The 24,516-nt window shown below is 42.3% G+C and overlaps 1 protein-coding gene across 1 annotated transcript in view; it reads left to right on the top strand.

The window, feature by feature from the left end:
- Positions 1-24,516, top strand: part of KIAA0895 (KIAA0895 ortholog) — a 30,103-nt gene extending 5,587 nt beyond the window's left edge. Inside the window, exons 2-7 of the mRNA XM_030497730.1 lie at positions 1,021-1,703; positions 12,567-12,710; positions 14,800-14,932; positions 16,064-16,369; positions 16,870-16,967; positions 20,905-24,516. Coding sequence (XP_030353590.1) covers positions 1,021-1,703; positions 12,567-12,710; positions 14,800-14,932; positions 16,064-16,369; positions 16,870-16,967; positions 20,905-21,066 — 1,526 coding nt within the window. The 3' untranslated portion in view covers positions 21,067-24,516. The remainder of the gene's footprint in view (positions 1-1,020; positions 1,704-12,566; positions 12,711-14,799; positions 14,933-16,063; positions 16,370-16,869; positions 16,968-20,904) is intronic.

Genomic DNA, 24,516 nt, shown 5'->3' with positions numbered 1-24,516 from the left:
AGGATGAACCGATTGCCGAGGGAAGCGATGGTTAGAACCAGTGAAGAGAGGTCACTTCTCTCTAACAAAGCAGCACAAATGTCAAGTACAGTTTTAATCCTCAATGGCTTTTCCATGCAGCTGCCCTGCACCAGGGACCTGTCTCCCCTGAAGGCTATGCCAGGGGTCAGAGCAAGAAAGGAGGATTCATTCATTAAATGAACCTTATTCTCTTCTTGTACTCAGTTTGGTTTACAGTGTTTCTTCTCAAGTGTTTTCTTAACTCCAGCTGTTATTTTAGAACAACATCGAATAGATGAAACAACAGCATTGTCTTAAGGATTCTGAGGAGTATGTTTGTAACTAGCTGATCTCTCTTCTCCCTCCTCTTTAAATACTCCTCACTGTCTGTATTAAGAAGGTGTACATGAAACTGAAGCCTTTTAAAGTTTTACTACTACTCGTATGGTGGTGTAAATCATTCACAGTGGCTCACCCATTCCTATGTTCTCATCCTTTCTGAGAGTAAATTCTGTGAATCAGATTTTGCAGATAAGCCCACTCCAGACTGCTTATATCACAGCACAGATCCCTGTGGGACTTCTCTGTAAACACTGCTCACATACTCCTATACAGTTTCCTATTTTTAAAGCTACTCTTTATCCATACACGAAGTCTTCCTTGCGTGGTAAAGCTCAAGCAAATTTTGCTCTAAACTGAAAATTGGTTAATGTAAGAGTAAATACTCCTAAAGTCCTGCACAGAGCCTTGTTTTAAACAAGTTTGTTCTCAGTTGCAAATAGCGCACTTGTGCGTGGAGATCCAAGCATAAAATACTTGTTTAGCTGGATCTTACAAATCCAAAAGTACACGTGCAATTCCCCCGTATGTCGAGAAGTTAAGATTAACTTGATGTGATTGCACTTAAGACAAGTCTTGTGTTTCATTTATGTTGCAGTTTCCAGTCCCTAAGATTAATATCGCTGCGTGGAACAGTCAAATTTGTCCTCAGCTTTGTTTTTTTTCCCCTCTTCAATGCAGAAAAACTTCACTGGCGTAAGACAGAGCTTTCTAAGAAGTCAGTCCTGAGACCAGAAGAACATAAGCTGAACATTAATAATGAAACCAGCCTCCTGCACCCACCTTCAGGGATCCTTAAGGACATTTTCACAACGGGAACGAGTAGCTACAATGTCCTTCTGCAGAGCAAAGAGGAGAAAAAACACCACACTCAGAAGCAATCGTCTGTTCACCACAAGAAACACAGAAAGACTACAAAGTGTTCTACCGCCTCGCGAAGCAGTGAGCATCGCCAAATCAAAGTCCCGCTGCCCCTGCTCAGCCCCGGATGGTACTGCTCAAACAGGCAGCCCTCCATCATCGTCACCAGCCCCATGTCTACCAGCGTGAAGTTCACCAACAGCGTTTCGGTTGCAGGGAGCAGCATAGGGCTGCCATCTCGACCCAAAAGTAGAACTAAGAGGCATTTGAATCTAACAAAGCCAAAGCAATCCCAGTCCTCAAAAAGCCGTGGAAAAGAAGGCGATGCCTCTGGCCGAAAACTCTGTTTACTGACTGCGATCAAGCCTTCCAACGTGGAGAAAGAGAAGATGAAGTTCTTCAAGTCAGATTTTACATACAATCCTCAATTTGAATATGAAAACCCTGCTCTGCCAAACGTGTTAGCGAAGCACAGCCATGCATCCGACAGATTCCTTAAGCAGGTATAGTTACTTTTTTAGCTCCTTTTTCACTGATGATTTTTTCCTGCACCTATTAAGGTGGTATTTGGCTTTGTTTGTAGTTTCTCCTTAACATCCTCCTCTACTGTTTGAAAAATGCGTCAAAGAATACAATAGTAGAACTGAAAGAAGATATTTTTGATTAAAAAAGCAAACCCTTCCTAATATTTACAGCATTCTCTAGGGTAAAGGCACAGTTCCTTTTGAATGAGTTTACATGAAACATGGTTTAAGGCAAGAAAGCTTTTTAAGCAATGAAGCAGAGTCCAATACAGGAAAAATACAATGCCTAAATAGGCTTTAATAAACAAAGGAGAAAACAGGCAGCGTAGAAATCCTGCCATCCTCTTGGTGACACAGGGATTGGGAGGGGATAGCAATAATTTGAGGTCATGGTTATTGGATAAGCATATGTTGATGTTGCTTGTTTTAATCAACTTTGAAAGGATATTTGCATATACATGAGGCTCAGTCAAGCAGCAGACAAATTCCATTCCAGAGAGGTAAAATTTACAAAGACATCTCTCCCCTCCCAGTAATATGCAGCCACACTGGTAGCATAGCTACAGACACTCCCGTTCTGTGTTACTGCCTTGGCTTCCTACCTGCCTTTGACTTACAAAACCCCCAAAACCAAGAACAAAACCTTGCTTTCAACTTTGACCTAAGTGACAAAACCCAATGCTTACCTATGTAATGACAGAAGCAGTCCTCCTGCTTTTGCCATTTTAAAATGGTTTATAAAGATCTGACTTACATCTGACAAGCTTTTCTAAATAGAGAATCTCATGTTTCAAGTGATTACTTGGGAAGAGATCCTGCTGTTCCACGAGTTTCACTTCTTTGTGATATGAATATTTCACTTAACCCCTCCCCAAAATGCCTGGTGAAAAAGATACATGAATTAAAGTACCATGGATTCTAATAACTAGCCCTTGACTTGTGAAGAGTCTCACTTTTTCAAGTCCAAGAACACATGTAGGTGTTACTACCCCTTGTACTGAAAGCCTTGGTCTGCTTTTTCGCTCAGTAGCTGGGTTTTCTTTAAGAGAATAGCTGTTCTGTACTTAAAATCAGCTTCCATATTTCTAAACAACCCACTAATCATACTGACACCAAATAAGACTACTCCTTGACTAGAGCTTTTTGACAAGTCTGCCTTTGATTTTGATAGCAGTATTAACAACATTAACCCTAGGTAACAGCAAATCAGCAATAACTAATTTGGCAAACTGAATTTAATACAAATTATCCCTTTCAGTATGAGGTAGCAGAGCCTTAAAAATTATTTCATGCATGATGATTTTATGGAATAGGTCTATCATCACTTTGCCCTTCTTCTAGTAATCGTCCCCCCCCCAATAGTGGATATTCTATTAATGAATGATTCCTCAGTATTATTCTGTTACTCTTTTTCCCTTTACATACAAAGCATGGGAAAATAAAGGCTTTATAACAACTATAAAAAGCAGTGAAGGATTTAATATTCAAGGAAGTATGATATTTATGAGACTTACTGTGGAGGATGTAAATTGTTTCATAAGATTCAGTTTAAGTTACAGAAGTTCTCAGCAAGAAAGGCATTTACTCAAAGTTCCTCTCCTAAAAATACTGAACAAGTAGTCATATAAATGGCCAAAAAAGCAACTTTAACACAGCCGCAAGCCCAGCAGGTGGCACTCTCTTTTTTATCTCCAACTAGCTTGAGAAATTCTAATCTCCGTGCAAATTTGAATTTCATTTCATGCATATTTCCTACCTAGAAAAAGCAGCATTCATTAACATTTTAACCAGCAAATACTGTATGAGCACGTGCATTTCCTCAGTGCACTCCTTTCCAACCCCAACCATTCTATGATTCTATGATTTTTCTTTTTCCATGTGGATTTTATTTGTCAGAAGAAAAATGTTGGTATCCTATAGGTAGTGAAAAGATAACTCTGGTTGTGAAAAACGTACTCACAGTATCGTGAGTTGAGTCTGCAGTAAAAGCATAACTATGTGCAGCCATCCTTCTCCCTGCAACAAGGACAAGTTCAATTTTGGGGTTTAGTGAAACACTGTTGGCTTTCATTTGTTGCTGTACTTATTTTAGGAAGCTTTGCTTTCCATGGACAGAAACAGAATGATTCCTGTTTTATAGGAACCTATGAAGGGTGCTTACAGCAGCTTAACGCTTGCTCTTCTATGCCTAATATCTCTGTAAACCCAGCTTTTTACTCACAGAACTCACCGGTTTTACAGGGGGCTTTTAGGATACCTCAGTGAAATGAGCTCAAAAGGTGACATTTCAGAGCTTTAGAGGATATTAAATAATTTCAGTAATACCCATATTCGTATCCCCAGCTATGCATAGCCCTCTAGGACATTAAAACAGATTGTGTTTTCTTCTTGCCCTTTGTGCATGTCTGTGGAATTGGTTAATACAGAATTATTGCAACATGTCTGGAAGATGAATCACACCCTGCCCCATTTATTTGTATTATTTTTTTTTAAGGCAAAGAACACTGTGGATTTGGAAACCAGTAACTCAGCAGTGCTGCAATGGGGAGCACACAGGCTTGTAAGCACCCACCCTACTGCCAGGCTTCTAGTCAGCTCAATGGTTTTAAACCTTGGGCACAGCCCAGCACCTTTATTGACTTTTCACAAGCATAGAGTAAACATTTTTTAATTGATCCATTTGAAATCAACATTTTAAATGTCTCTCTCCTCATGCGTTGTTCTGTTTCTTTGTTTCTCTCCACTTTGTCTTGTTTTCTTCATAATAAAGCTCTTTCTTGAGTCACACAAGATGTGCCTTTAGGGAAGAGGACTTATATGCAGACTTGCAGCTTTTCACATTGACTGACGTATCTAATATTACAGAAATTAATTCTCTTACTGCTGCGTTTCAAGGTCAAAGCAGCAACTGTGTGCTCTAAGTGCTATGAATGTTTTCTTGTTAGCGCTCCTTCTGTCTCAAACTACTTCACTGTTAAGTTTTCTTAATACTTAATAGTGTTAAGAAACACTCGAAGTGTTTGTTATTTTTTCCACAGATGGGAGAGGTGGCAATGCTTAGCTAGGAGTGATTGTCCCAATGTTTGCAGAGCAGATGACTTAACAGTTGCAATTTGCTTTAACCAGAAGCAGCAGGAGAAGCTGCAACTTGAAGTAACCTGGGTGTTAACACCTCTTTCTTTGAATTCTGCATGAAGGCAAGAAATACATTTTTATATACATAGGTATTTAGAAAGGAAAAAAAGCATCATTTTGTTGATTAATCCCCCTGTGGAAGAGTTGTATATCCTTCCCCCTTGTACTCGTAAAAATATAGTAGCTTTGAGTTTATAAATAAATCAGTTGTGTCTTATTGCAAGTGTTTGTATTACACACCTTTTAACTCTCAATACAAGTAGCCTACAATTAGCAAATTTATCAGATGTTGGAAAAATAATTAGGTGGGGCTGGAAGGCTGAACAACATGACTTTCAACACTGAGTAATCCTTTGCGACATCCAGGTAATGTCACAGCTTTGGCATGTTGAAGATTCAAGAGCATGTCAGTGGCTGTGAAAAGCACTTAACTGCAAAACACCTCATTCTCCACTAGTAACAAGTTCCACCCTAAACTAAGATTTATAGCCAAGGTGTGTTAATATATAACACAAAGCATGTCAGGCCATCCAGGTGGCATAAGTTCTCAGGGTACTACACAAACATCTCTTTTCTGCAACAAGAGACTGTACATCAATTGCTTCTGGTAATACTATGGTAGGAATATAGGTTTATTTCAGAACAGTCTCACACAAAACCCAAGTAAGTATGAATATTTAATTCCTTACAAAGTATTTGAAAAGCTTTTAATTAAAAATATTTCTACTAGCTCTAAATTACTTAAACGTGCTCTTTATCACACTGAGAACAAGCACAGGAAAGAAAAGACATCTTAAACACTGAATAAAACTCAAAATACTACAGCCTGAGTAGATCGGCCTAAAAAAACCTGCTCTTACTTCTCTCCCTTATTTCCACTTGACCCAAAAGGGAGGGCAGCCACCATTTTATGGCTGTTGATTAGACAGACAAGTTCCATCTGGTACCTGTTAGTGTTACCTAAACACACACCTGGGAAGCTTTCTTCTCCAGCAAATAAGCTCTGCAGGGAGGAAAGGGATGGTGCCTGCAAGCCTTGTTTGTCTCAGATCTTAACAGAGACTGCAGCCCTTCTGTAGCAGAGCTGCTTCTGAACATAAGACGAGCTGACAATGCAGGAGCAGCTGACTTCCAAATCACTGAGTCCATTTTCTAACCTCCTTGCCTCAAGCGATTCATGAGCAGGTCTCATCAGTACGTGTATCTACAGTAACTCTCAAGTTACTAAGCTGTGTAGCTGCACATGGGTGACTTGGGATTCAGAGACCCACTTGGCTGTAAATAAGTGGTTTAAAAAAGCCAACATAACCACAGCCTAAACCTGTCAGTTAAGCAGAGCCTTGTCTTGCTCTTGTTGGTGCTTCTGTGGTGTTACTTTCTTGAGCATCAACAGAGTTTGCTGTGCAAGGGAATTTGTCTTGAGGCTGCTGCTTCTTTTGGTACTCCTCATTAGCAATAAGAGGGATTAAACCAGACCTTTTAGATAATAATGAAAAGAATAGGAATGACTGCTCCTAACCAGTAACCTGGCACAGCCACATAGTCCCTTTTATCCATTTTTTTTAACCTATTGCTGAAGACTTTACAGTTTGGCCTTATGAACTGTGGCAATATCAGTATTCTGCTCGCCAAAGGCTGGAAAATAAACTCGCAGTTGGATGTTGGAATAGGCAAGAGCTGGCATGCTGGTCTGGATTTTCCCCTTTCCCAGCGAGTACTTACAACACCCGACTTTGAGTCATCTCATCTCAGGGAAAAATGAAGGGCTTGCTGTTGTATTCAGTGCCTAGGGTCCAAAAATATCCCAAACCTTTTCCAGCATCACTGGGGATAGGGCCCATCTCTAGTGCTGGGGTGATGTGCCTCTCCCAGATATCTGTGTGCTGGTGGCCGTGTGTGTGTGTGATAGTTCTCCCTGTTGTTTCAGTGCTTTCAGAGTCACACCTGCCCACTTGGAAAGAATTATCGGGACTTCTCTTTTGCTTGAAACAGAGTCAAAGGAGAAGGCGATAGTAGTGAGCACCCTTATTAGTACTTTCCTAACCAAGACAATGTATGTTCAGCAATGAGGAGGCTTAAGCTTAATGACTTACTCAATACACCTGGGTTCAGACTTGCACCATCTATTTGGAGGTAGCTGAACTGCCAGGATGTAAGGTGGCACAGCATGGCACACAGGGTAGAGGAAGCACCCTTCGGTATCTCACCCTTCCCCTTGCAGCTGCAAACAGTGCACTGGGTTGAGGTGGGAGAGGGAGGTGTGTCTGTGCTTCTTCAGTGGAACATAACTCTGAAGAACTGCTGTTCATATTGTGCTGTTGATTCAAGTGTCCCACAGCATTTTAGGAAAGGCCTTAAACAGCTCAGGAAGAGTTCAGGAGGGTGACTGAAGGCAAGCAGGAAGAGCTGGAACTTGAGCGTCCTGACTCCAAAACTCATGCTGCCTCCCTTCACCCACATAGGTCTCAGCTCTAGGGAGTTTGCTGTTACAGACCTCCGAGCAGGGAGATTAATGCACATTTACAGTGCTTGTTTTCTCACTGTTTGTTGTGATGACAGCTTTAGACAATACCTGCATCTAAGGTAGGAGTCCTCTGAGATAACGTCACCAAATAAATCTACGCAACACTGCAGCTCATAATAGTAGTGTCTTTATAAACAGCATGAAAACAGAGAACTGGCTAATGAAGTTCACAAGCTCTTCTCAAACACCCTTATTTTTATGAGCTTTCATGTTGAGAAGAAACTGTCCTTTTGCTCTCAGATGGTTTTGTCAGTCCTCTGCTTCATCAAATCTGCTGCCATCCACCCCTACGTGACTTTGATCAGCACTCTAGATTTGTCCTACTCTTTTCAAAAAATATGTAAAATATCTTTGCTATTCTTCAAGCCTACTTCTTATCTTTTGCTAGCTTTATTGGCTTCCTTCAGCCTGTGAACCTCACCCGCCTGTTCTTCTCCATACAAAGGCTTTGCCATTGCATTGTTGGAGAAGACTTTTTCAGTGTTTGATAGGAAACTGAACTGCACTTAATGTTTGGTTTGCTGAGAGGCAGGATGGGCATCAAAATGTAATGTTTGGAACCCAACACCCACATGATCCTTTGGCTATGGCCAAGCGTTGGCTGAGAAAGAAGTACAGCTTCACCTAAGGCAACACTATGCCTGGGGGCCTACCAACCACTCAGCTCAATGGATGGGCCCCTTCCAACACTTGAGCCAGTATTCTGATCTTGTTTGATTTACTAGTAGAAAGATGTAGCCTGAGTGCTGATACTTTCTGAAAGATGCCACAGCACCCTTAAAAAGGAAAGGACCAAATCGTGGTGCCTATTGAAAACAACCTCCTTCCCTTCAGCAGTTCCTCCAGTGCATAACTTTCAGAGAATCTAAAACCAAACCTTTCTGCCCACAGGTTCTTTGTGTTTTAAAGCACATTACTGAAAACTTTTGAGGGGCATTGCCATTCTGTACAACCATACATGTGAATATGGACTTACCTCAGAAAGTGAGGGTTCGGTGACACCACGTAGTGTAGCCGCTCCAGGGATTGCAGTTCTCTGGCAAGCCCTGTTGCATCTTAACTCTTCATCTCACCGTGACTTTTATAAAATGCTATTAATCATAATGATTTCTTTTTTCCAGAATTTATTACAGAGAGCTAGAATTGACCATGGGAAGAGATGGGGAGAAAAGGAAGAGGTTCAGGAGACAAAATGCGGTGTTGCTGGGCAGCAAGGCTCTTTAGGAATGGAAGTCACTGGTGGGCATGCAAAGGAGCTTAAGTGTCCAAGAATTTAAGGGGTACTTAGTGTATTTAATCTGATTGACTTAATTGAAATTTAATATCAAAACTTGTGAAGACAAATTTCATACCAGAAGATTAATTCAGAGGCATCTGCTTTCAGAGTCAGCAAATTAAATTAGTTAATTGTTCAGAGAAACCAGATATGCCAAACTAGTGTGTCACAGAAGGATCTTAAGGATCTGGCACCTCACAAAAGGAACTGAAGAACTGTTATCATGTATTACTCAGGCATAAACTTCCTGGGACAGGGGGCAGGAATTTTGGGGTTGCTTCCTTAACCAATGATTTTGTGTAAGGCAGGAGAATGCCTCAGTATTCACAGACACTGCAAGAATTATGAAACAGCCAGTGTTTTTAGAAGGTAAGAATTCATTTGTAATAAATTCATATGTAATTAAAAGAGAATCCTTTGGCAAAATATACAAGCTATTAAACAAGAACTAGATTTTGCTCTGATTCGTTCTTTACATCTAGCCCTTGATCCTAAATTTTGCTGGAAGCAATTGTCATTAATCTCCAGAGACACTAGGACTTGCATGAGGGATTCATGTGTCCTTTCACTTCATGCTTAGACACTAACCTTGCCTCATTTATCTGAGATCATTTTTAAATAACAAGTGATGTTAAGATTTGACACAAGAAAAAATTATTTACTGGTATAGAAAGACCTCTCTAATCTCTTACTATAATCTTTTAGGCCCTGCTACACCTATACATTTGTACAAGACCTAATGGGAACCAAAATCCCATTTAGCTGTTAGGTCACCAGTACAGGTGCATAGTTGTCTTTACTCATATTTCTAAGCAATAAGTTAATGGGAGTAACAGCAAAACCAACAGCACAATATCTGTCAAACACCTACAGGGTCGGCAAAATGATGCCAGAGCTGCCCAGTTTGCAACAGATGAGGGTGTATCTTCTGCTTTTAGTACATCCATCTTAACAAATGTGACTTGTTTTCAAGTTGCAGAGGGACTTTGCAGTTTTCCCATCGCCTCTTGTCTTCAGGAGCAGGAGGATTTATTTTCTCTGCAAACAGTCGAGCCAAAGGTCTGTGAGGTGCCTGTTGATTCTCCTGGGAGTTACCTGTTTCAGTGCCAAATGGGGCTGATTAACCCACGCCATGGAGCTGTGCTGCCCTGTGTCATCATTGCAGTGTTGTCAAATCCTTTGCAGTGGCTCAGGTAGTGGCACGGCATTCCTCTTTTTATGATACCTCTCTTCAGACATCCTGGTGCCTGATCTTATAAAGAAAACTTGAAAAGATAATGTGTTCCTCGTTGGTGCCTTTCCTCATAACATCCATTTCTTATTCATGCTAGCTTCAGGTCACAGCAGTGAGACAGTAGGTAGATTGGTTGCGTCACCTCCTCAAATGATAGCCTTCTTAAAACAAACCCCCCCACAAACACACCTTAATCTGTGCTAAGGGAGTAAATTATGCTGCTTTCTTCATTCTTGAAAAAGAAATTCAGATCTGACCAGGAGGCCCTTCAAGTTTAATAACAAGTATTAGAGGCAGACAAAGAAATACTAAGCATTAGGTGTGGTATTTCACTGGCATTCAGGCAAGTGATATTTCTCTCATCAAAGAGCCACAGGACTTTAAGAATACATCTAGCTAGCGTGTACGGCTTTCAGTAGCAATTACTCAGGGTTGCTTAGTTTCAACTTGAAAAAAAACCCAGAATAGGATTGTCAGTAGCTGTGAGAGATACAAAATGAATCCTATTTTCATGGACAATAAATCTGACAATGTCAGAATTACATAGCTGGAAACAAGCAGCATGTTATCAGCTTCGTGCATGGGGTTGTGTACAACAAAAAGATTCCATCTGCCAAGTTTCCACCTTCATTGTTAGTCATATTTTCTTAGCAAGAACATTAATTTTTTAAGGTAATACCAGTAATACTTTTTTTCTCTATGAGATTCTTGGGAGCTTCTGATATCATATCTGTGGAAAAAGCCATTCCCTGTAGCTGGGCTCTTGCTGGGCAAGAAGTTATTTTATACCTCATTTTCTTTCAAGGGTCTGAAATGACATGTTGGGAAGTAGATTACTGGGCACAAGCATTTCACACCTCACCAGTAACATCTCCAACATGCAGAGTTCTGATCACATTGTAGGCACTGGTGTCTGGTGTCCACCCACAAGTGACTTTCAGCAGCAAAAGGATTGTTGATACCACACTATTTGTCTAATTAAACATGCCTACTTCATGTTGGGTGGTTATAAAGAAATACTGTGATTTAAATTAAAGGTTTAAATCATAGAATCCCAGACTGGTTTGTGTTGGAAGGCACCTTAAACTCATCCAGTCCCAACCCCTGCCACAGACAGGGACACCTTCCACTAGAGCAGGTTGCTCCAAGCCCCTGTGTCCAACCTGGCCTTGAACACTGCCAGGGATGGGGCAGCCACAGCTTCTCTGGGAAAAGTCTGTGCCAGCGCCTCAGCACCCTCACAGGGAAGAGATTCTTCCTTATATCTAACCTGAACTTCCCCTGTTTCAGTTTAAACCCATCACCCCTTGTCCTATCACTACAGTCCCTGATGAAGAGTCCCTCTCCAGCACCCTTGTAGGCCCCCTTCAGATACTGGAAGCTGCTCTGAGGTCTCCACGCAGCCTTCTCTTCTCCAGGCTGAACAGCCCCAACTCTCTCAGCCTGTCTTCATACGGGAGGTGCTCCAGCCCCTGATCATCCTCGTGGCCTCCTCTGGCCTTGCTCCAACAGTTCCATGTCCTTCTTATGCTGAGGACACCAGAACTGTACGCAGTACTCCAAGTGAGGTCTCACGAGAGCAGAGTAGAGGGGCAGGATCACCTTCTTGGACCTGCTGGTCAAGCTGCTTTTGATGTGGCCCAGGATATGGTTGGCTTTCTGGGCTGTGAGCACACACTGAAGCCGGCTCATGTTCAGTTTCTTATCAACAGGCACCCCTTCCTCCGCAGGCTTCTCTGAATCTCTTCTCTGCCCAGCCTGTAGCAGTGCCTGGGATTGCCCCAACCCAGGTGTAGGACCTTACACTTGGCTTGGTTGAACTTCATAAGGTTGACATTGGCCACCTCTCAAGCGCATCAAGGTCCCTCTGGATGGCATCCCTTCTCTCCAGCGTATCAACCGAACCACACAGCTTGGTGTCGTCGGCAAACTTGCTGAGGGCGCACTCAATCCCACTGTCCGTGTCGCTGACAAAGATGTTGAACAGGATTGGTCCCAACACCGATCCCTGAGGGACACCACTCATTACCCATCTCCACTCGAACATCAAGCTGGTGACCACAACTCTCTGTGTGCGGCCATCCAGCCAATTCTTTATCTACCAGGTGGTCCATCCATCAAATTGATGTCTCTCCAGTTTAGAGACAAGGATGTCATGTGGGAAATTTTATAGGAACATTAAAATTCTAGTTACACATCTGCTTAATCATGGCTCAGCATTCCTAAATTAAAAAATAGGAGGAAATTAAGTGTGATGACAGTAAGAGTTGATGGTTGTAAAATTCTTTGGAAAATCAGAAAAAGAAACATACTGACAACTTAAACTAACCATGTCCTTTTGATCTGTTGTGTAATTTACAAGGCAGTTGTACAACATTCCCCAAATTAAAGAGAAAAGGGGTATGATTTCACTAGGCTAATAATCACCTGTGTCATGCTGATATATGTGGCTCCAAGATGAGTTGATCAGAATCTTTTTTTAGTACTTTGGCATTAATGTGTGTCTGTAGATAGCATAAATGGATTATAGACTGTCAGCCCGTACCTAATGGCTGCAGTTTGATAGTGACTCCCAATGAGTTAAAGAAGAAAGATTAAAAAGAGAGGAAGAATACAGAGTCCTTCACGGGGGTCTTCCTGCATTCGTATTTGCTATGCTTTTGTACTTTATAGTCCATTAACATTATGGAGCGGACACTGCAGAAATATGGAAGCTATGAGAAGTTTGAACAGGCCACTGGAGGCAGCTTGCTGACCAAAAGTCGCATCTGGAATCACGTCAGGAAATACATGGTGAAAGAAGGCTGTCTTGGTGAGGTAAGTCACCCACTGCATGGGGAAAGAAACATTTATGTCGCTCTTAGAAGTCACACATGGGTGGGCCCGAGAGACCGTTTGGGAGGCCTTTCCTCCATAATTACAGGAATATTCCTTACATCCTATTTTTCTCATGGCTGTGCCCAGTCTAATTGTTGAACAATTGAAATGATGCAAATTCCTTGTGAATGCTTCAGCCATCTCTCTGAGCCTGCTTCCTCATTCATCTATGCTTGTTCTTAAGTTCACCTCTTTGGGGAGTACCCCAGAACGACACCCTTCCTTCCTTTTTTCAGCTGCTTGGAGACTAGCACATTTCCATTTATTCATCAGTTCTGCCATCCACTTTCTTGTATCAAATCATTTACACCAAAAGAAAGAATTAAGAAAAGGCCAAGAAAAATAAGCAGCAGCCCAGGAGACTGATTTATAAGCAGCAACACAAAAGGAAAGTGACATAAGTGATTATAAAGGTCTGAAAGAGGTTGGCTTGTTCGGTTGGTTTGAGTGCTGGTTTTTCCTGTCTTTAACCATCTAATTTTTAGAGCCCTATTGCAAAAACCACTTATTTCCATCATTCAGGATTTAAAAAGTCCAGTTTTACTGAGTTACACAGAATTGCTTGGAAAAGTCAGATGAAACTGAATATATAGAGAATTACTCCAAATGAAAGCACCAGCTGACACAGTCCAAGGCTTGGATGAGGTCACTGGCAGTGAGCAACAGGAGTCTGGAACAGGAGATCAAGAGGCAAAAATCAGTTTCCTAGAAACTAGGTTTCATTAGTAAACATCATATTATTAGGAGGACCTGTTAAACTCATGACACTTTTTGGGAAGACTCCAATGGGACACCGTTACCAGACTTCAGCTGTGTTTCTAAGACTGAGGTTATAAAACTACAGTTTAGAGCAAGCAGAAAAAAATCACGGTTTTGGTCTTTGCTATGCTTTTATCTCCCTTCACGTTCATTTTTGTCTTGGTTTGTCTTCATGGAAGTAGGATCCTACATCCGCATCAAACATCCCATATCCTTCTTCATGAAATGCTTTACTTTCTCTGCAAAAGCAGGGTTAATACATCATGCTTAGCATGGTCTAAAATATTAGGAAAATACTCTCTCAAGTTGAAGAGGTGTTAATAAAGCGAAGTTGTACCTGTGCTTTAAATCTAAATCATTCCTGCATCTTAAATGCAAGATTGATGGGACTGATTGTTTGCTGTTGAACTTGAAGCTGAGTGATGGGGTTTGAAAACAGGGAAGTGTCATGTTAATGCCATTGATCCCTGGGTCCTTTTTTGTTAACTTTGATGTTAAAAAATTCTCTCTCTTGTAGGTACTCTCCCCTGTACTCCTCTGGGCAGTACTGTTTCTTTAGGCATTACATGAAGAGGGAAAGATGCTTAGTCTTCAGCAAAGAGTTTTCCTTCCGCCTCCCATTCACTTGTTTAAAAAGTCTTTTTAAACTCAAAAATAACAAAATATATCAATTCGCATTCATTTCCTTCTCTGGCAGTTTTTGTTTTGATTACCAATTTTCCATTGGTAATCAGAAAGTAGGAACTTTATATATATATATGTTTACCATTTATATATATGCCAAATATATATGGTATATATATTTGTTTTCCTGGTATAAAACAAAACCAAACCAGTATTTTAATAATACTTCAAGTCTGCATTATGTAGCAGGAAATGAAGTACACAGTGCTTCCCCTCTTATTTATATGGCTTTAGAATTGCAACTAAGAAGATTTCAGACAGTTAAGTGTATAGATACCTAGTTTATTTATGTGTGCTTATCTAATATTTTTCAGTTCTCAGTAATACCAAGATAATTAGAGACAGTTCAAAAAATCAAATGTATATCTTTACCCACATTCTGAGTCCTGAGGTTTTGTCAGCAGCACAGGTGACTGAGATAGCTCAGTGGAGTCAGAAGTGTCTCTCATACGTGATTCCTGGTAGCAAAGAAGAGCTGTGAAGGGCAAGGGACCAAAGAGAAATGCCATAATGGGAGGGTCAAAGGAAAAAGCAGGACCAGGAGTGAGAAGAGAGCTCTTTGCTACCTGAACTCTCTCATCTTTAGATTGTGGTCCATCTCACGGAGGACCTGCTATCTCGAGCCTCAATGACAGTGGTGAATGGCCGCCCCACTCTCACTATCAATATCTCCACCGCGCGAGAGCACTGGCTGGAAGGGATGCTGAGACATGAAATTGGTATGAGCATGACATCAGTTCTCCATGCGAAGGGGAGTACTTGCATGTATTCTTACTTCTTTTGCAATGATGGCCAGGCACTGTACATATACAGAAGGAACATTCCTGTCTAAAAACCTATGCTGTAAGTTAAAGGGAAGGAGAAGCCTATTTGTCAGTACAGCATGCACTAAAAGGATTCCTGGGGTCCATGTACATCAGTATTTCAGCTCAGATCAGCAGTGAGCTTTTGAAGTGAGCCTAGTCCCACTTACTGCACTGAGGTTCACATGCCAAAGGCATCTTGGAGCAAGCAAAGTGTAATCCTTCCAGATGATGCTAGCTGAGAGGCTCTTCTCCAGGGCATACCTTCTGTGCTGTCATTGCTCAGGGTCATTTTGCTCATGAGATCAATTCAGAGCTAGTCTGGAGTTAAAAAAAAACCAAAGGGAAACAAAAAGATGTGACTCTTCAACCTCAGCACCAGCCATTTCACTGGATGAACCTACTTCCATTAGGCTGCATTGCTTGCAAATGTAGGCGTGCTTTAGGTGTGAACAATTTACCCAATGCCCCCTAAACTGGCGTAAGACTGCCTTGATTTTGCGTTACACAAGGTTGGCCCAGCCCTGTGCAAGGTTTCTATAAAGTTTTCAGTGACTGTTTAAGTTAAGTACATCAAAACTGGATAAACTTGGCTAGTGCCTGAATTTCAATTGGAGACTCACATGTTACATTGTAAGGGGACATAGCCTCTTCCAAGGCAATGGTAGGGCTGTTAAATCACCTTCAAGAGGCAGCATTTCTGCCCCTTTGCTTTGATTCTCCTTCCTTCTGTCCACTACAATGCCTAGCCTATGCTAGAGGCATTCAGCATGGAAGATGCTTTGGAAAATTCCTTTACATGGATTTGGGAACTCAAGTGCTGCTGACATTTGTTTTCCTGAGGTATTTATGGGAGTCCCATTTGCAGTCAGCAGGTGAATAATTGCACCATGTATCTACATTGGACAAAATTCTCTGTTGTAGACAAGTGCACGGTCCTACCAGTTCAGAGTATCTGGGCATCTCCTGCTATATTTTATATAGATATATATATGTTTTTAATCATTAGGTGCTACTGTTCTAAGTCCCATATTCCTTTCTTTTCAGGAACTCATTACTTTCGGGGTTTTAACAACAACAGCCAGCCTTGGTGCAACTGGAACGGACGTAGAAAACATGGGCTAAAACCAATCAACCCTACAGAAGAGGGGCTGGCGAGCATCCACAGCGTCCTGTTCCGCAAAGACCCTCTCCTTTGGAGAGCTGCCCTGCTGTACTACACAGTGTATCAGGCTAGCCAAATGTCCTTCAGTCAGCTTTTCCAGGACTTGGGGAAATTTGTCAAGGACCCCAATACTAGGTGGGATTACTGCGTACGAGCCAAGAGAGGGTGGACCGACACATCACAACCAGGTGGGTTCCCTCTTTGTCTTCTCTATTTTTGTACTTCAGGGAGGTTTTCCTCGTGTCACACAGTAAAACCTTTTCAAAACAGAGCCATGGCACTCTGCACTTTCTGAAATGAGGCAGCAGGATTTCTGCTATCGAAACCAAGGCTGAAAATGCACATCCGTGAGGCTTTCAGACTGAATGCAGTAATGGATGCTTTTTGTCGTTGGAAGTGGGAATGTAAATTGCAAAACCATGAAGGAGTTCATACAGTTTGACCTCCTTTCATGTTTAATGCAAGAGATGTAATGTTGCTATAGATATTCACAGGTGCCATCTTCTGTGTTTGATTTCTTTCTCTGGCTAGTGGCTCTAGCCTGCTACTTCATTTTTGGGAAGGTTTTCAAAGCCTGGGATATAAACATCTAGTTTTTAAAAGTACAATTGTTCTGCTCATAATGGCTTCTGGGAATATGCCTTGAACAAACCCTGACAGAATACAATGTCTCCTGCTTCCTTTTAAGGCTGTTTCAATAAGGATCAGGTGTACTTGGATGGCATCCTCCGAATCCTGCGATATAGGGAGTCCATTGATTTCCACCTTCTGACAGCCCTTGGAAAGGTGAGTGGACTCATTCTTACCCCAGGGTAGAGTTGTATCATTTCAGCAAAGCTGCCTGTAAAGAGCTGTGAGTCATTGTGCTCTGCTTTTCTTTGATCTAGAAATCTCTGTTCTCTACAGCACCTTGTATTACGCAGTGCAAGTTACAAATAAAGAAAATCCTACCAGCTTTTCCTCATTCCTCACTTATCAGATGAAGATTTTATGGTCATATTTTCAGACTTTCCTCCCTTTACAGGGTGCTATTTGATTTGCAGTACAATAGACTGCCTTGGGCAACTAGTGCTAAATAAGGTGGTGGTCCTAGTAGGAAGCAAAATGAACCATTTGATGCTTACGCATCCCCATCCACAACAAGGAGTTTTCCATTTAAAATTTCTCTCACTAATGACACCTGTAGTGATTTTTAAAAATCAGTTGTTTTGGGTTTTTTCCCCCCAGAATACATGTTATTTTTACATTCACAGAACATATTTTATGTCCATTCCAACTGCCTTTGCTTGTTTGCTCTCACAATCATACTGAGTAGCGCAGAAACTTTGTCACGCTTCCTGAACCAAATCCACGGATTGCTAAGTTTCCACAGTTCATAAAGCAGGGCTCATACTCACATAAACCAGGATTCAAACTGATGTTGTTATGCTTGCATTTAGAGGTGGTACACCAACATTTCTGCCTACTTGGCAATCAATGAGTGATAAAGGGAGGTGGCATATTATGTGAGAGGGTTTTGATCCATACGTTTTGCCTTTAGTGTCAGAAATATCCATATGGGTGAGCAGAACTATTTAGGTAACTGAACCAAGTTAAGAAGCTCCGAAAAAATTGCACTGTCAAATAAGTCTCTGCAACTTTCATCTCTGAAACTTCCTTTTGCTTTAAGCCTGCTTAACTCCACACAGCTTCTGCCTGCTGAACTACTGAACAGATACCGCTCCTGCACTGCCTTATGCCTTTCTCTCTTCAGGGAGTCTGCAGGATTGTCAAGCCACTTCAAAAACATACTAAGTCATTAGTCATATGATTACAGGTTCCACTATAATCCACATGGCAAGGCATTCACATTAAAGGTCTACAAGCAATTTAATTCTAGCAGTATGATAATTTGTAAGTAAGTGCGTGCTTAACTTTACAACTTCTAAAATCAAGGGATCTAAAAGACTACTCTCAATGTTTTTGCTGCACTCATCTTTTGCAGTCAAACTGGAAATTTGTGTGTAAAAGCAGTGCCTACTCCTGGCATCACAGAAGCACAGAAGTCTGCAGGGACCTCTCAAGATGATCTAGTCTGATCTCCGTGCTTAAGGAGGGTGAGCTAGGGAAGGTTGCCCAGGACCATGTCCCCTTGGGCTTTGAATATCTCCACTGATGGAGACTCTACAACCCCTCTGGGCAGCCTGCACCAGTGTTTTACCACCCTCACCATAAAAAAGAGTTTTGTGTTCAGGTGGAATTTTGTGCATTTTAACCCATTGCCTCTTGCCCTGCCAGTGGGCACTGCTGAGAAGAGCCCAAATCCCTTGTCATTCCCTCCGATCAGGTGTTCATACGCCCTGGTAGGATCCCCCTGAGCCTTCTCCAGGCTGAACAGTCCCAGCTCTCTTGCTCTCTCAGCCTTTCCTCATAGGAGAGATGCTCCAGTGCATTCATCTTAGTGACGCTTCACTGATCCTGCTTCAATATCTCCATATAATTACAAGAAAAACAAGTTCTGTGAGCATAGAGAAATATGGAACTTGCACCGAGATCTAGCCTGTGGTTATTCTGAGTTTATCACTGTTCTAAAGGGTGATTTATTTGTTTGTTTAGGGTGGAATAGGAAGATCAGGTTGTTCCAAAGGGAGTGTTAAGCATGGCTGACATGTCTTCCAGGGTAGAAGAAAAAGCAGAGGATTTAAATATAGGGAAACCCAGCATTTAGTGGGAGAATTTTCATTGCCTTTTGAAGATTCTCAGTGTTGTGTTGTAACAAGCGAGCTCATCTTTCTCAGCATGACTACCTTGGGCATATTTTCATTGCAAATACAATAAAGATATAAACATAATAGGAAACTAAAGCAGTCAACTATCGTGCTGACAACAAATAGCTTCTGTGCTTTAGTAGGTAGTTAACACAGTTGTAAAACCAAAGCACTGCTTTCTCATGTAAATGTATTTAAGACAGCATTTGCAATACATCCCATTCAAACCATACCTCGGATCAGATCCTTGTTTCTTGGTTGCAGCAGTAACAGAAACCCTGAACACAAAGGAGGAAAGTACCCGTTTTCTTTCCTTTGGAAGGAAAAGAGGTAGAATTTCAAGTTGGGACATGAAGGAAGGTCAGTATTTAGTCTCATTTGGTGCTGTGTCTCCAGACTGAGAGGAGATGGTATGTTTTCATATAGCTCTTCTGTATCTACTTCTAATCAGGTGTAGTGCCACACCATCTTCAAACAGCAGTATCTCAGTGACTTGATGAAGCCTGGGCATGGGTGTAGGTTTGGCTTTTTAATCAGGGCCCCGTATCCAGGAAAGCACAGATGTGCACTCAGATGCAAATTCACTCTCCTTGCAGACTTTGTTCCCATTATCATCAGTGAGATATGCAGCTATCTCTGACCGCCTCCATGAATCAGGTTTAGTATTCTGGATTACACCATCCTGTCTTTCCAGAGAGGCCTTCCATGCCCCTTGTACATTGGTGGATCATTCATGCTCACTTTAATCTTTTCCAAATAGAAACCATCACCTGCTGAGAGGCCAAACTGTTTCCAGGGAGCCCTGACTGCACAGTGCTCAGCTTCCTAGAAGAAACAAAGGGTGGTAAGGTTGGGAGGCTCCCTTCTAAAGCCACCTGGCACAAACCTGCTGTGAGGAAATAGGATGTGCCAGTTAGTAAGCACAGCCAGGCTTGGGGGGTTTGCCAGTACATATGCTTCCATCTGTAGGGTGCCCAGAACACACAGATTTTAGACAAAGCAGCAACCCCATGAATTTCATCACACTGGATGGCTGCCCAAGGAGCCCTGTCCTGTGCTTGCAGGGCAGCTTGTGTAGCTGCTGTACGGCTAAAGCATTCATCCTTCCTGGACCAGCATTCAAAGCACCTTGAGCTACTGTGAGCTCAAGACTTGAAGTCTTAGCTTGTAGAATTATAAGACTATGGAGAAAAATCTCAGCTTTCAGTAGAAAAAGAGTAGTAGGTCCTGTAGTAGCTGGAAAACATTTGAGAGTGTCACCTATACCCAGAAAGCTCTGGTCTCCAATGCCCAAGTAGCAAACTGAATCTCCACTCTGCTATTGAATGGAAAAAAAACCCCAAGCTGGGATGCTTAAGGGTTGCCCATACTATAGTAAGTTACTAGAGGTGCATTTTAATTTAGCTTTGCATAAGCACATTTGCTAGTGAAAATGAAAACATCAGTGTTCAGGTCAGCTGTCACCATGCCTTTCCTAAAGCTGGAGCCTCCCTGCTCCTATGACATGTCTGTCCTGCACTCCCTTTCTAGTTCCTCAATCTTTGGCAGAGTGATTCTTCCATTCTCATGTCAATCTTTCCACCTCTTTGACAAGAGACTCCAAGACTCATATGTGCTCCATTCTTTCCCTCTCAATTCCTGCAGCTGCTGTAGGTCATTCTCATCAAGGTTGCTACAAGTGTGTTCACTGATCGAATCAAAAGCAGAATGAGGAAGTGTGGCATTTGCTAAAATGATAGGGTTTTTTGCATCTTCGACTGAGGCATGTGGTTACTCATAGAATAACAGAATGGTTTGGGTTGGAAAGGACCTTAAAGCTCATCTAGTTCCAACCCCACTCATGTTTTCGAAGGAATCTCACAAACTTTTAAATCCCCTGCTCCAAAATACCTTTTCATATACAAGAGAGAATTTAGAGTCACAGCAGAGAAGTAACAGGACTGTAGTGTGAAATTAACCCATGTCCTTGCTTACAGATCTCATATGAAGATGTGGACCGCCTGAAAGGATTAGCTGTCATTGAGAACATGAGGGTACCACACTTCCTGCAAGACCATGCCCGGTATATGGAGCACTTGGAAAAGATCATGCAAGTCAATAAGCTGACTGATGAGGAGCTCCAGGATCTCATAAATTAACAGCATTAGCCCACCGTTCACATACTCTGTGAGGATGTAGAACTGGACTTCCCAGAGCTTGCAAAAATGGACTTGAGAGGTGGGGCGGGAAGGGTATCCGGAATATGTGGAATGGGGAAAAAGCCCCTTTATGTTCCTCTTGCATTGTGATTGTATCCTGATCATTTTTTAAAGGGTTTATGCATTTTTTTACATTTGGCTTAGAAATTCCTTTGCAGTGACCTGTCCAATCATCTGCTCTGTTTTATACGCTTGGTATAGTGCTTGACACTGTCTTTTGTAATATACTGCCTTTTCCCACCCAGGTTTAGAGGTGGAGGAAAGGAGAAAGAGGAGAAATTCCCCCTTAGTTCACTTGTGTTTGCCCTGTCTTTGGTCATAGTTTTCATGGTTCATAGCAACAGAACTTCTGTAGATTAATTCTTCGTCGCCATCTGCATAACTCTTTACCATTTGGTCACCATTGCAATGAAAAAAGAGAGCTTAAAAAGACAGTGCACAGAAGCAGGTCTTTGTGCCATAGGATCAAAGCTTTGTAATGCTAGAAAAGATTTGTTTGGTTGGTTTTAAATGGGAGACTTAGCATTTGAAAAGAAAAACATACTGCTATTTTAATCACAGAATGATTTGGGTTGAAGGGACCTTAAAGCTCACTCAGTTCCAACCCCCTGCCACGGGCAGGGACACCTTCCACTAGAGCAGGTTGCTCCAAGCCCCTGTGTCCAACCTGGCCTTGAGCACTGCCAGGGATGCATATGACTGTAAGCAGGTAGCAAAGTTATTCCCCTTCATCCCTTCAAAAATTTACACTGTTCCACATCTTTATCTGTATAATACATGTTTCAGGAAGCTGAATTCTGGGAAGATTCTCCCTCTTTGAGGGCAAGCGTAGCCTGACTAGGAAGTTCAACGTGGCAGTGTTTTGGAAGAAGGATCAGGCAGAACTGTGATTTCATGTCTTACATGTTTTAAATACATTCAGGAACACAGGGACAAGACTCAGCACCTCAGGCAACACCCACTCCTCTGGGTCACCTGAGCCTACAGATGGTGAAGTCAGCTTTTTGAGCAGTACCTCCATATTACAGCAAGCTTAAGCTTGTCAGGCTCGTTGAAGAAACAAGATGTGAATGGGGGAAAAGAAGACTCACAAGTGCCCTACTCCTGTGTGCCAACAGAAGTGCTGCACCACTCTGAAGCAACCTTACCTCTGTTTTAACTGCTGGTGCTATATCCAGAACCAAGAAGAGAAAGCACCTTAGTGTAAGGCACGGCCAGACCCATGATAAATAGCTTAGATGATGCAGGAGGACTTGCTACATAAACTACATTTTCTGATTCCAAAGTATTATGGTATTACCAAGGGAAATTGAGTTTTGCACCTATAAGCATTCTGGCAAAGGGCTTTGTTTTAGTAGACAGCATTTTATCAGAGCTCCTCTGAACCCCTGGGAAGCAGCTATAGAATCATAGAATCGTAAGGGTTGGAAAGGACTTTAAGATCATCTAGTTCCAACCCCCCTGCCATGGGCAGGGACACCTTGCCCTAAACCACATGGCTCAAGGCTCTGTCCAACCTGGCCTTGAACACCGCCAGGGATGGAGCATCCACAACCTCCCTGGGCAACCCATTCCAGTGCTTCACCACCCTCACTGTAAAGAACTTCTTCCTTATATCTAGTCTAAACTTCCCCTGTTTAAGTTTGAACCCATTACCCCTTGTCCTACCACTGCGGTCCCTAAGGAAGAGTCCCTCCCCAGCATCCTTGTAGACCCAAGGTAGGGTCTACCAAGCTATGGTAGGAGAGATTGGACAGGAGCTAGTGAGAGCCTTGGACAAGGTGCCATTGCTTCCCCTTCAGCCTTGGCACACTGGTAACAGGCCTGGCGTTGGATAAGGCAAGTAGATGAAGCCAAGTTTCCTCCCCACTGCATCTGCATGGACCTGAACCCTGGTATCCCTCCCTCCCCATGTATCCTGTTCTTTAATGAAACAGATGGAATAAGCCTCCCACCTTATTTTACACTCAGGTTATTACCAGCCATGACAGTAAAGCCTTGAGAACATGTTTTCTGATCCATAGGAAAACCTGAGGAAAAGCTCTCGGTTGGCTAAGAGGTCTGAAGGTTTTTGAATAACCCTATAAAAGCAGCTGCCTTTCTGGTAGCATTGCAGGTGCTGTTGCAGCAGCTGGCTGGCTGCTTCAGAAAAGAAAATGCACTCAACAAGCATAAATTTACTGAATTTGGTTATTTTCGAGGCAGGGACCAAGAACTGCTCACAGTAGCCTTAATTTTGTATCGTCAGTATTGTTCAGGAGCTGGAAGCCTTCAGCCTCCCTATGAAATAAAAGCCCTTCTTCTCTCCTTCGCCCCTCCAGGCTGTCTAGTTGGATCACTGGTGACTTCTGTTTCAGAGCTGTGCTGAGCAGACATGGTATTGCAGTGCTATAGAGCCATCTGCAGCCGTGCACCCATGGGCTCCAGGTTTTGGCTCCTTTGCCAGGAGCAGCAGGAAAGCCACACACGGCTGAGGTCGAGTCAAAGATTGCAGTCAAAAGATGTCTCTAGAGCAAATCGGGCAGAGATCGTTCGAGCTACACCATGGAAGAATCTGGCTCACTTTGCTGACCCAGGGGTATTCCAAAGGGACCATTTTGAACTGTTCTTTTTCTTACAGAAACAATCCCCATCTTCCTCCAGTGACTTCTGCATAAGCAAAGTGCTTTTCCCTCTTCCCCAGTAGTAATGTATTATAATCTAAGTGTATGTACATAATGTGTCCTTGAAACCAGGAGGCTGTGCTAGTGACCCTGCTGTGCCACAGCATACCATGCCTACAGTCCTCCCTCCACCAGCCAGCTGACTCTCTTGCCACTCTGTAGCTCTGAAGACTACTACAGGCCTTTTTGCTTTACCCAAAAACCTGCATCACATTCCTTCAAAGCCGTAGGTGCCATTAAACTTCTTTTCTTTGTTATTCTAGGATTAGATTTGCCTTGTGCAAGGTTGGAGCCTGGAATTGGTCAGTATCAAAGTGATACCGTAGCAATAGATGAAGCTGCCGGCTCGTTTTGGCATCAGATTTGTCCTTCCTCCTTTGCAGACGCATTCTGAGTTTTGAAGTGTAGCTTTTGTAAGTTTTCCTGAACTTTCTTCTTGCCCTGGGAAGAGGCTGGTTACTCAGTCATGATACTGAAGCTATGTAACAAAGCATGTGGACAGCAGCGCACATAAGCTCATGTCACTACACTGTGATGGTATCAATGATGTACTGACAGCCTCTCCTAGCAGCCCGGCTCCGTTGCTTTGCTGTGTATCCACGTTTCACTACTTCAGCGTTATTCCTGTACAGAAACCTGGTCAACATTGGAAAAGCCTCCCTGTTTCATCAGGCTAATTTTAAAATACATTTTATACAACTTATAAATAAAGATAAATGAAAGAATG

Source organism: Strigops habroptila, chromosome 1 (genome assembly GCF_004027225.2).
Source record: "Strigops habroptila isolate Jane chromosome 1, bStrHab1.2.pri, whole genome shotgun sequence".
In the NCBI taxonomy this organism is placed as follows: domain Eukaryota; kingdom Metazoa; phylum Chordata; class Aves; order Psittaciformes; family Psittacidae; genus Strigops; species Strigops habroptila.
Note: the sequence above shows the minus strand (reverse complement) of the source record. Positions and strands in the feature narration are given on the sequence as shown.